This window comes from Paramisgurnus dabryanus, chromosome 2, assembly GCF_030506205.2.
Source record: "Paramisgurnus dabryanus chromosome 2, PD_genome_1.1, whole genome shotgun sequence".
Taxonomy (NCBI): domain Eukaryota; kingdom Metazoa; phylum Chordata; class Actinopteri; order Cypriniformes; family Cobitidae; genus Paramisgurnus; species Paramisgurnus dabryanus.
Window position 1 is genome coordinate 32,237,083 of NC_133338.1, and position 13,462 is coordinate 32,250,544.

The 13,462-nt window shown below is 38.1% G+C and overlaps 1 protein-coding gene across 1 annotated transcript; it reads right to left on the reverse strand.

The window, feature by feature from the left end:
* Positions 1-9,328: 9,328 nt before the first annotated feature.
* On the reverse strand, positions 9,329-12,912 carry irx5a (iroquois homeobox 5a). The gene is made up of 3 exons (XM_065267724.1): positions 12,282-12,912; positions 10,814-11,219; positions 9,329-10,330 (listed from the first exon to the last, which is right to left on the reverse strand). Exons 1-3 carry the CDS (start codon positions 12,522-12,524, stop codon positions 9,639-9,641), a joined length of 1,341 nt encoding a protein of 446 aa, XP_065123796.1. The 5' UTR covers positions 12,525-12,912; the 3' UTR covers positions 9,329-9,638.
* Between the last annotated feature and the right edge of the window lie 550 nt (positions 12,913-13,462).

Genomic DNA, 13,462 nt, shown 5'->3' on the forward strand with positions numbered 1-13,462 from the left:
AATGGGGTTATCATTATCATAATCCTCTGCTTGTCTTGCTAAAAAATAAAGAACCAAAATGTGGAGCAATTTATTGTAAAATGTGCAATAAATGCAGCACTATGACTCAGTGTGGATTGTGTTTGAAAGAGAAGTTTATTTTTATTAATTCATATCTGAGACCCTTTCAATCATTGTTGAGTAAAATTAATACATTCCTTGGATGTCACCGATTTTGCAAAGCATAGCATAATCTATGCTTGACTGTTTTCAGAGTCGTTACACGTTTTGATGCTATACTACAGAGTTTAGTGTGGACTCTCTCATGGTGGAAACTTTTTATATTTTTCCTTAAATGAAAAACAGGCTGTGAGGGATATGTCTTTTCAATGTGTTTTATTGTCTTGAGCTCCTTTGTCACATCTAGTTTATTGACAAAGTATGTTGTTGGAAGAACGTGTGTTCAGTGTTACCCAGCTGAATGAACAAAAACAGGTACAGGATCTAAAAACTGAACGTTTATGCCTCACAGCCATTTGGTTTGAGTTAGTTCCATAGTGTCTTTTGATTTTTTTTTTATCATTTATCTGTGTTTGTTGAATGCAGGAACAGAAAGAAAGGAGCACAATACAATAAAAGAATGGACTGTGAAATACATGTACATTATGAGTACAATGCATTCTTCAGTTGCCATCAAAGACGCTAAAGTAAATATAAAGGTGCAATATTTAAACATATAAAGACATTCATAGCAGTATTGATTAATATTAAATAATAAAATTGAAATAATGCTGTAACAGATAATAACTATTCCTGTGACCTAGAACCAATGGTTTTATTTTACATTGAGCATGTCACCCTTTCATAGATCATGTGACTAGCATCGACTTGCAATCAGGTAACAGTTCTACTAATAGTAATAATAAAACCATTGCCGTTGATGTTATTGGTGGTAATATTAATGGTATTAAGTTACTACATACAGTTTTCAGTCCTATGGTACAGTATGCATAATGCAATCCACCAGTCCAAAAATAATGAGCTGGAGTGAAAATAAATGCTCAGGCAGGACTTTAGGCGATGAGTACACTGTAAAAAATACTTTGCTGCCTTGTAAAATCAACTCAGATTTACAAGTCATGTCAACAGAGATGAGTTGTCACAACTTATAAAATATAGTTGAGAAAAGTCAACTTAATTTTATAAGTTATAACAACTTACCTGTATTTATAACAACTAATCTCTAGTCAAGATAAATAATAGTAAGTTGAAATGACTTGTAAATCCAAGTTGATTCAACAAAAATTTTTAAGGCAGCAAAGTATAATTTACAGTGTATGAATGCACATCTGCCACTCTGCACCATACAGTCCAAGGTAGTGTAGCTGGTAGTGGTGTGGACGCATGAACCTTACTATTGTCATGCGTCTAAATCAATAGGTCCTGGTGTAGTTTGAACACTGGAACAAAGAAAAGCCAACTAAATGAAAGAGTAAGTTTAGGAAAACTTGAAAAAATGTAATTAGCTAAAAAAAGAACAGAAAATTTAAGAAAGAGAAACACATAATCATCATCCAAGAAATGTGAAACCGTTTAAAGCAGGCTCTGATTTGTGACTGAGGCAATGGAGGGTGAAAGAATAACCGAAGGGATTATTTAGCAGATATTCAGAACTGCTTTTGACCCCTTGGTGAACGCTTACAATACAACCCCCCATAGGTCATTAATCATTGTTGGGGTTTAAAATGGCAACTCAATGAATGGCCTAATGGAATATTTCTTGATCAGCCCCTTTCATTTCACAAAATAATGTTTGTGTCTTCAGTGTTCATATTGATTTCTAATCAATCTAATGATGTTTTTGTGTAATTGGAACTCCAATTTTTTAGGGAGATAGTTGGCATAAAGAAAGAGAGAGAGAGAGAGAGAGAGTGAAGATACAAGAGAGGGAGAAAAAAGCGAGAGGTAGATATCTGATTACTTCTGTCTTTTCTCACGCACTGATCAGAGACTGAAAGTTGAGAGCAAGCATCCCTCAAAGCAATTCACTCCTCTTTCCAGTTTAACCTCCTATTAAACTGTCCTTTGTCTTGCTTCTCCACTGGCGCAGGCTCGGTTCCACGCATGCTGACCTGGGGTCAGGTGGGTTACGGGGGTAAAATGTCATCCCGTTGCCCATCTGAGATGACGACAGATCCATGTAACTTGTCACCAGAGAAGTAGTATATACTATACCACCATTTGATGATCAGTGAAGCAATAAATTCATTTATCATAATTTTATGCCTCATCAAACAAGTTGCCATCCCCTCTTTGGGAGTAGGAGAAATTAGCTTGTGAAAAAAGTGTTCATTTTAGTTGGGGATAGGTAAGTGCTTTTTGATTGCCTTCTTCAACAATGCTTCCCTTGACAAGCTAATAAATCAGATCCATACAAAATCTGAAGTGTCGCTCTGAGGGTAAAGAGCAGCATGAACTTAAGCTTGCACACGCACAAAAACACAAAGTCCCCCTGAGGTTATAGGGACTTTTATTCAAATAGCAACCGCTTGCGATCATATTACACTCTTTTTGTTTTTCAATTTTTTGTTCAATCAAACAAAAAGTCAATTTCTCCGCATTATATGTAATTTCCTGTTGGACAGTGGATAAACAGTTAATGTGCTTTTAAGAGGACTGGTTTTATCTCTGACAGCCATTGCCAAGTATCACCTGAATGGTAATCAGACTGAAATGAGCTTGTGTTGAAATCTCTCCTGTGTTCTGGAGCACAATGTTTCACTGTGGGCTCTTTGCTCTGTGTTTGGCAGGCAGGTGAAAGTATGGCATGCTACAGCCATCTTGCCCAGATGGCTCTGGTATACTTTTTGAATTACTTCTCAGACTGGAAGTGGCGCCTTTATTGAAAATGAGGTCAATCGATTATTTGAGCCTGGACTGAGGCTTGCTCCTGCGCTGCAGTGAAACAGGTATTAATGTGTTTGGCAGGTGTTGTCTGGGGGTTTGAAGAAAGGAGTCCCAGCACGGTGGGTTGCAGAGGGCCACAGTTGGCATTTTATCAGTTGAAATGGCCTCAATTGATGAGATTACCTATTCTGCTTGGCTGTAAAGCACAATGCTAATCAAAGAGCTCTCTCAGCTAGCATGAAGCATGTAAAATAAAATTTTGAAAGGTGCTGAAAATGAAAGAGGCAAGATTAGTTATTGGTAAGACAGGAAGCTGCTGATAAAGAGCCAGTGTGCTGATATAAAAGCTAAAATTGTAAGATCACCAGTTCATCAGACTTTGTTACATATTTCTTATGAATGTTAATATAAATTTCATGCTGACTAAAATTGTGTTGGCTTGCCTGAGCAATTTTTATCCATTTCTTATTTTGTGGCATTTGTTAATTGCTGGTTGTACATCATCAGAAAGTGCCTTCTTTTAATTGGCGTATGTGGGAGTTTAGCACCCTGTGAAGTGCCTGTAAAGAAAACAGTCACAGGGCACTTTTTCCTTATTTAGTGTGTGGCTTTGTAGGTCCTGGCACACAGTGTTGTGACTGAGTAAAGTGCGCCTCAACTCCTCATTACAGTTTCCTAAACACACACGCAAACACATGCATGCACACACATACTGTAGAGAAACACTGCTGTCCTCACACAGCTTAAAATAACCCCAGTAAAGCAGCAGCCATTTATCTGTATCTGGGGAAATGATCCAATTACACATGCAGCTCACATTTGCATCCATCAGCCTGAGAGAAGTAAAATCCTTGAGAATAACTGGTCAGCTTTTTATTCAAATAATAATAATAATAAAAATAATAAAATAGATAATTCCTACCCCCCAGTCTCCCGCATAACTTCCATCATCAAGCTTGACTTTTTCACCAGGTGGGTGGCAGATAATGACCGCTTCTGCTATCTCACAAGGCAGCGCATCAGAGCGGCCATTAGGCTAAATATCAGTGTCATAATGTGGAACAGATGTCTAGAAGAAAGGCATCATTTAAAAAGGCCAAACGTAAATAAACATGCAGCTTGTAGACCTCCCTTCATCCCCTCTTTCCTCCGTCCCCCTCTCCTTGCCCCCCTATTTGGTAGACCTTGTGAAGTGCCCAAAAGAAAACAGTTCATCAATCTTAATCTAAACCATTAAGAATGTAATAATACTAGCCGCTTATCTAGGCAAAGTGGTGCTGTGGGACTCTTAGACTAGAGCCTAATGTGTTGAAAACTCTCTCTGTTTCTTTCCTTCCAATGAAGAAGCATTTATAGTACATCTGCAGTGAAATGTTTCCATCCGTGAACAGCTTCCCCTTTAAAAAGGGCTGAGATATCATACACTTACAATTAATTGAAGTGACAGTAGTAAATACAGGAATAGCAATAAAATAATATGTATATTTGCAAAGTAGATTTGTTATATGCACAAGGTTAAAGAATCTGAACTTTAAATACCATCTCACTGAAAATCAAATAAATGGAGTTTTGATAACAAACATGTTCTTTGAAACGCATCTTGTTTTTATGGCACTGATTGCATTGCATTCCGTGTAAGTATATACTAATATATAGGCTACTGTAAAAATAAATATATACTTACTTATTACAATAGTAATCTTATTGTTTAAGAAGCTCTTAATCTCTGGGTGGAAACAAGTTGCTTACCTATTAAAGTTTAGGTTGTTCTATTAAGGACCTTTTTAATCAATAATATTATTTTTAATAAAATAATAATAATAATAGTTTACATCTAAATATTTTCAAAATAGATGCGTATGTGAAATAGAAGGAAAGCAAAACAGACTTGGTAGGATAAATTAGAAAATAAAATAAAAAATACAAAAGAAACATCTGTACTAAACCTATAATCATTTAGCCTAATTTAATATTGCAGGTTCTAAATGCAGTTGTAAGATAACAAATGTTCGATTTATGTAAAGCCTTTACCGTCTTACTGACTCTAAAATAAACATCTACTAAATTAGTTTTTAATTTTTCATTATGTGGACAGGACGATATAGCTTAGTCAAAAGCCGTATCCTTATAGTTAAAATTGCTCCCTGGTCATTACTTTACGTTACGTTTTTCTTCTTTAGTAAAAATATTTGTATGTATGGAGGTTTCAATTCGACCATCAGAAAGCTGAAAATGACACGTGTAATCTCTCCCCAGAGAGTCGCACGCCGGCAATAGGAAAACAGTGGGTGAAGTCCAGGCTAAAGTGGGAGTAAATAACATTAAATCAAAGCCTGTCACTTCATCTGGGTCGACTTACGATGTGTGTCTGCCTATCTAAAATGTTCCTTTAACGCGAACGATTTATATGCGTCGAATGGGTTGTGACTACCGAAAGCGGCAACTCTTTATCTTGGATCCCCCCTCGTCAACGAGCCTTCAGAGCCCGTGAAATGATGCACGTCACTGCAGCCCTGACAGCAGCTCGATTTTTGTGGGAGAAAATGGGCTAATTTTTGAAAATTACGCCCCGTGGCCGCGTCACACTCCTCGCCCCGGCAGCACTGCGGAGTGAAGGGAGAGAAAGAGAGAAACAGCTGGTGTGAATTTTTAGCACCCATAATTAATTAAGAGCTTCCTCAGCGGGATTGGATGATTAAATAAAAGGGAGGAGGTATTCCCAGCATGCTCTGGTGAAGAGGCCACTCTACTTCAGTTTCTTTATGGAGAGTTTGAGGGTAAAGATGATGTTTGTGGAACAATTACTCACTTACAAACTAATTTTACGATTTCTCTTCTTTTTCTTTTTTCACAGCTTTAGCAACGGCGCATTCTCATTTGCAGACTGACTTTCTTCTAAGCAATGCTCTCCTCTTTCTTAAACTAACCAGCAGGACAAATCAACCGTCTTTTGTTCGCTTCTAGAAAGAGAAACACACACACACACACACTATTCTGAATTTGGCCACACTTGTTCTGCTGCCTAACTCATGTCCCAGGGCCAGCGCATATTATAAGCAGGTCAAATAAAAGGGTGTCCTTTTACACATTCGTGCTGAATTTAATTCGGCTCAGCTGGAGTCGTGTCAGTGTGGAAGGATCAAGTAGTCTTTGGCTGTTATCAGGTGGACAGTTGGTATTACATAGATATCCGTTTGTGAACACTTGGTTCACTGCATTTTAACGGTGATTTAGCGCTTCTTTTTATCAGTAGGTTCTGATTACGCCATAGATGGTACCTGTGTTTCTTGCGAGACCCGTTGCTCCTGGATTACTTGGCAGGTGTAATTTTCACTTGTGAAAGATTGAGATCAGTAAAATTATCTTAATCGATAGATAAATCTTTTTAACTCCTATGAAACACTGCTTACTAAAAAGGAAATGTGGTTCTAGTTATAGCACGAATGCTCTATTATTCGTTCCCAGAATAGCCTACTTTTTTTTAAATAATAATTTTATTGATTAAATTTATTTATTTTAATTTTTTGCTATTTAGGAACAATTTTTGGCAACACTTTTGTTCCTCGAAAACGTCCGGTAAATGTACAATTTCAACCTTACCCTTTTCCTGCTGCGTAAAAGTCATGTTTCTAAACGAAACAAAGAATGATGATTTTCCAGGCGCTCTTAATTTAGTAATTTCGTTAGGTTTCGTTAATATACACACTTTATCTTAACATGACTAACGAAAATTGGCAATAAAGCATTTTGTTTCACTAAGGTCATATAAACATTTATAAGTTTTATTTCTATTGTACTTGCTTTTCATGCCTATCCATTAGATTTGTCTTTTCACACGTGGGAACTTGACGTACACGCACACACACACACACACACACACACACACACAAACACAGTTAGTGTGGATCTTCTCCAAAAGTGAGACTAAAATCCAACGCGGGCAAGAAAGTTAAATTAAGTCGTGTTCGATCTGATTTTGACAGCTTTCTGGCTTAATAGATCGTTTCACGAGGGTCAGTGTCACACTGAAAATAATTTGTGCGTTTGTTTAAAATACACATAGTCAGTATTTTAATTCAAATATATAATCCTGAGCGAATAATAGTAAACTCCTAGAACGGATGTGTTATAAAAACGCAATCATTGTTACTTTTAACACGACTCGTGTTTTATTTTAAGACAAAATCAACACGAAATGACACACAATGTGTTAAAATGACACAAAATTTGTTAAATGGCATAACAATTTTTTTTAAATAATTAACACATCCTTTCTTAGAGTGTACCCAAAATGTGTCCTTCGTTTTTATTAAATAATATCGTACATTTAAAACAATTATTTAAGGAATGCATGTGTTTAGATTTTTTTTTTTGCGTTAAACATGTTTTGGTTTTTGCATTATATGCCACTTAACTGCACTAATTAACTGAGATGGTTTACACCACTTTTAACAGAATAGGCTAGGCATCTTCAGAAAACTCACTCTGTTGTGCCTATAGGCGTTGGAATAAGCTTGAACACATTCACCGTCTATCCGTTTAAATGTCCAATTGATTTCAACCATGCGTAAAATGAGATTTTAAATTATTATCGATATTTTAATATTAAGGCCTGGAATAGAGGATAGAGAGAATATATTTAATAATGTGACAATTTAATGTGAACAAATGTTTATTATAGCAATTCAATAGAAAAGAAACGAAACCATGGGCCTTCAATAATAAAAATTCCTCCATTTAAAAATTTCTAAAAAGGCTTATGGAGCATTGCATCGAATGCTTCAATTCCTTTAGGGATCAGCAAAGAAAAACATAATTATGCTATTTAGCCGGCTGATGTGGTGCAGCGGCAGCTCCATCCCACTCCGAGAGATTAAATATAGCCGCCCCCATCACCATTTTCACTGCAGGGGAAGGACATTAGAGCCGGGGGAATTAAATGAAACCCAGGGGACTTTTCAACTGGAGTGCGCAAAGTAAACTATAGAGATTAATGACACGACCCCAGAGTGAATCAACTTGCTTGTCCTTCTCTTTTCTGCTCATTATTAATGTAATTATTATTATTATTATCATTATTATTAGGTGTATTATTATTATTATTATTATTATTACATGTTTTATTAAACGTATTGTTATTAATAATATAATTAAATAATCAACAATATTAATTTGTTATAATTTAGTATAATTAAGAATAGCTACAAAAATAAATAAATCCGTGTACTAATTTAAATAATTGAAATATTTAAAAAAAGAGTGTGCAGCAAATAGCTTAAATTATGGTCATGCTTTACTCCTGAACGAAAGTAAATAAAATATCAGCACCAAGATAAATAAACAATTTTTATTTTAAAATTAATGTGTAAAAAAACTTATTACAGATCAATAAATATAAGTGTAAATGTTTAAGCCATTGTTAGTAAATATATTGTTTTTCTTGAATGGAAATTTAACTTTTAAAGATTAAAATTACGTATTTGTTCACAAACATTGTGCAGTTATTTATTTTACAAAACCAATAGCTAAAATATTTGTTCCATGGTATCTGAGGTATTTTTATGTATTCTCTGTTTGAAACACTGTTTTACGCCAATCTTCGCCACTTGAGGAAGTTTCTCTCCATGTCAGGCTTTGAAATTAAGAGCAAGTGTGACACCTACCTGCGGGTGAGGGTAAAGGTGCAGGACAGTATTACGCGGGCCAGGCCAGGGGACATTTACAGTCACGGCACCTTGGATACACTTTTGAAAACCATCAGCCTCTATAATCCAAACGCTATTAAGCCTATCCTACCATTTAATGATATAACAGAACAGTATGCTCCCAGGACCACTCCGCATCGCCGCGCGCCTCTAACCACTTTGCCACGCCTAGGAAATAGTAATGAGGTCTAAATTTGGCATAAAATCGAACTCATTACTAGAGTTCGCCACCTGATTGCTTTGCATATAACATGACGCGGTTGGAATGTAATTGGGTTAAATGACTGCTCGACACTTTTCCCGCTGTTGTCATATCAATATCCACCAGTTGAACCATCTCTCAGTTTGCAAATGACAGATGTGTGTTGTTCATATCCAATGCTATCCGGAGAATCTTTCAAAAAAAAAAAAAAACTAAGTAACATCGAACCGACCGCGGAGCGTTTGCATATAAACGCTCGTCTTCATGGCTTTTCCCCAGACCGCCTGAGTTTCAGCTTTGTTGCCTCTGCTTGCTTTTTTTGAGGTGGAAAAACATTGACACACTGTCTGCCTGCAAATTTAAAGTATTTTCACATCGATTTAAAATTTGCACCAGGCAACAGTGTTCAGTAACGACACTATTCCGGCCATGGTGTCATTTATACTTGTTATTTAGTTATTTTTGTAAAATGGTGCAGCTATCAAATTCTCATTCACAGCCATGCATGCACATTCTTGAAACAGTCGCTGCACACTTTTTCTTTATCATAATTTACTTCAAAGATAGTGTATTGTCCATTTTAAATACAAAATGCTACATTAAATATACATATTAGTCTTTAATACAAATAGACTCAGGCGGCTGCAGCGTTTAAGACAATTCTTAGAAGTTACATCCTCTTGATTACCATTCAGAAACTATGATTTGAGGATAAGCATTTACTCAGAAAATAATTGTCCTCGATTTTTATAATCACAATGATCTTTTGTGTCTTCTTTTGCTTCTTCTTTTAAGCAACCACAAATAATAAATAAATGTCCGTGTGACTGGCGATGGATCCGCTATTAAATGTTTGACATACCTTTCTTTAGCTCATAAGGTGAGTCTTTACAAAGATCTACGTGCGTTTGGCTTCTTACTTTGCTCTCTCTGACAAGAGCCTCGGCTCTGTTTAAAACAGTCTGGCTTAATCCATTGAAATGTGCCGTAGAGCTAGTGTTGGTGCCGTGGCTGCTGTGGATATGTCCGAAAGTGCTATAGTTCGTGTAGCCAGGGTAAAAAGGGGATGTGTAGTAAATAGGCCTAGAGAGGACCGTGCTGTTGGGTAGAGGGCACTGAGGGGAAGACCGGGTCGGCGAGGGAGCGCTGGCTATTACTGTGCTTTGACCCAAGTCTGCGGCCTGCGGAGCCTCGCTGCTCCCCTTGCACCTGTCTGAAGACGTGGCGATCTCGGCCAGAGACCAAAGTTTTGGTTTGGGCGCCGAAGGGGGAGAATGAATAACAGACGTTACATTGCTGTTCCCCGTGCTCGTGGCGTGGCCCGGTTCTGATGGCTTCTCTTGCGTAATGAGGTCGTTCCCTCTTTGTAGAATGGGGGGCGAAGAGGTTGTGGGTTTTGCATGCTCGGCGAGCAAATCCGTCCGGTCCTCTGAGTCTTTTAATTCCGAGTCTGTCAAAAGTGGATCAGGATCTTTAGAATGTGTCTCATCTTTAAACCTGTCGCTTGGTATCTCCCCTGGGTTGATGAGTTTATGATCTGCAGGAATAAATAATTTGATTAAACAAAACTGTTCAATTTAGGTAATCTGTTTTATTAATTTTTTTAATATGAAAAACAAATACTGTAAATGTTTTTAATTTTTTTTTAGTTAGCCTAATCATTTAATTAATTGTATATTTTCTGTGCGACGTAAAAGTTATAAATGTTAAACAATAGTAATAATAATAATAATAATAATAATAATAATAATACGAATAATAATCTGGTTATTTGAAACTGTAAATGAGATTCCGTGCGCCAGCTGTGTCCTTATTATGCAGCCCGAAATAAATCAAGTGCAAAACACTATACGTCACCAGCAATTGTCAGTCCATAAGAAGTCAAATTAGAAGAGTTCAAGGTGATTATTATTTAAAGCAATTCTCCCATTATAAATAATATACCACCATTAACCAGCAATCAATTTTGCGCCCGGAGTGGAAACGACGGCAATGAAAAATTGATGATTTTTCCACAGACCTGCCTCTGTGTCGGTGGAGTCTCCCTTGTCTGTGGGCTTGTTTGGCTCGTCGTCGTCGTTTTTTTCTAGATCAATATTTTCGTCCTCCTCCTCGTCCTCGCTCCGGTTCCGTGGGGTCCAGGTCATCTTGTTCTCCTTCTTTAGCCTTCTCCTAGCGTTGGCAAACCAGGTGGACACTTGAGTAAGAGTCATTTTAGTGATGATGGCCAGCATGATCTTCTCGCCTTTGGTTGGGTACGGGTTTTTCCGGTGCTCGTTAAGCCATGCTTTCAGTGTGGCAGTGGCGTCCCGGGTAGCATTCTTACGATAAGCTGGGTCACCATACGGGTATGAACCCAAGGGAGCAGCATAAGGATGATACCCTATAGATCCGGCCATTCCTGTCGTGTGGTCGTACGGCGAGCTCTGCAAGGATCCAAACCAATTGTTTTATTATAGACAAATTTCACTAGTTTAACACGCACAATATATGATCAGTAACACATAGGCTAACTTACGCAAACACACCATAAACAAACACACACACACACACTCTTACACACACCACACACACACACCTCACACACACACACACACACACACACACACACACACACATGCAAAGACAAACACGTATGCCACATGTACAAATTTAAATCTAATTAACCAAACTAGTGCGAGGCCGCTGGGGCACGTACGCAAACTTCATATCGTCTCTATTTTGTTAGATGTCTAGCACCAACAATACTAAATTGCAATGGCACTTTATTGCAACTTTTACTTTAAAATCCCGTCTCTTTGCACGATGATCTCTAGTCAGGTGTGAAACAAATTTTGACAATGTTTATATGATCAAGCTAATTAGAAGTTGCAGCTTTAGCCTATTGGGTCATCTGACAGTGTGTACACGAATTGGCCAACGGTGGCCTGCTCACATAATTCACATTTAAATAGCCGGCAGAACATGTTTTTTTAAGTAGCTTGTTTGACTGAATACACGGCTAAAGACAAACTAGGCAAGACCCATAATTTATTTGCCTTGATATGCTATTAGAAATTATCATATTAAAATTGTCCTTACCTCTCAAGAACGAGGGAAATCGAGTAGCCACAAACGAAAGCAAAAAAATATTGCTAGCCGTTAAAACTAATTGAATTAACATTAGCAATTATTAACATTAGCAATTATGTGTGGTTTAAAATTTTTTTGTTTTGTCTTTCTGGATTTTGTTTAAAAGACACAACTGGATATGTTGATATTTAAAGTCTGTTTGCACAATTTTAGTTTGTTTTGTAATTTTGTAATGCAGGCTCCATTATTCAACGTGATATTAAACCCGATTAAATCCCCCGACTGTTGACTTGTTTAAACCGCGCTGCAGTAACAGATGCTTTATGTGTGCGTCATAGATGCAACACATAATATACGTTATTGTAGTAGACTATCTAGTAAACTTTTCCAAAGTAACATAAATAAAGCGCACTTACCACATAAGAAGTAAAAGTGGCAGCGGCGGCTGCGTCAGCACTGTACGGAAGATGGGAATTGTAGCCTGGCGAAGCGCTGGTGAAAGCTGTAGATCCGGCATAGGGAGCGAAAGCAGAGCCAGAGGATGATCTCCCTAGTTCCTCAGTCCGGGGTCCAGATATCACACTTGTATTGTAGGCAGGACACGAATAGAGTGCTAAAGAGGCGGATGGCTGATACAAGTAGCCCTGAGGGTACGCCATGGTGAAGATCCAAGTATAAACTTCTCACTTGTGTTCTCTGCCCTCAAACTCTCATGCGCTTTCCGCGCTCGCTCATGGAGTTCCGAATAAACAGACCTCCGTCCCGTCCTCCTTTCGGTGATAGCAGTGATGAGAATTAAACAGATCGACGAATGCATAGACTTCACAGTCGTTATTAAGTCGTTGTCAGGGTGCAGCCGGGATGTTTTTACTCATACGCGGATTTTCGAACCACTCTCTCTCCCTCTGAGCGCGCTGGGTCTCTCATGCCGAGCGCGCGGAACAAGTTTTTGCTCTCTGATAGGGCTTTGCATCGGAGAGTGTCCTGCCAGGATGCTAAGTTGGAAATTGAGTATTCTGACGCCTACTATGAGCCTCTCGCTCCTCCTCTCGGGGTGTAGACATCGAAGGAAAGGCAAACTGGAGCTGGGTTACGTCTCTCTCTCTCTCTCTCTCTCTCTCTCTCTCTCTCTCTCTCCCTCTCTCTCACATACACATTCGTACCATGGCATTTACTAACAATCTCCCCCGCTATCCCCCTATTTTTGTCTCTAACAAGCCTCATTGCCATTGTAGACTGAGCAGCTACAGCCCCTGGATGGCGGTCTCATGCGAACCTCAACTTTCCTCATTTTCTGAATACATGAAGCCTTCATTTTTAAACATGGTTAAATAACAAACGGACTGTTAGCTTCCCGGGACGCCTTGTCAAGTACGAGAGGAGACGCTACAAGTACAGTTTGCAGTTTTTTGTCCTCACTGGTTTTTTTAGATCATTTTGAGCACCTAGAAATAATTTTGCGACAGTCGCTAAACCGTACCTTAACAACATGCCGAATATGGGCGACTTGTTTTGACCTTACTTAGACACGCGTTTGGAAATGATCGTGGATAATTAAAATGTTTAGACCATGCTGTTTTGCGTCGTTTATTAAATT

Bases quoted from the DNA above. Each gene is read 5' to 3' on its own strand.
- irx5a (XM_065267724.1), bottom strand. From the start codon at position 12,524: ATGGCGTACCCTCAGGGCTACTTGTATCAGCCATCCGCCTCTTTAGCA. The intron at 11,220-12,281 runs GTAAGTGCGCTT...GGATCCTTGCAG, and splicing joins CCACTTTTACTTCTTATGTG to AGCTCGCCGTACGACCACAC. The intron at 10,331-10,813 runs GTCTGTGGAAAA...TTATTCCTGCAG, and splicing joins CTCCACCGACACAGAGGCAG to ATCATAAACTCATCAACCCA.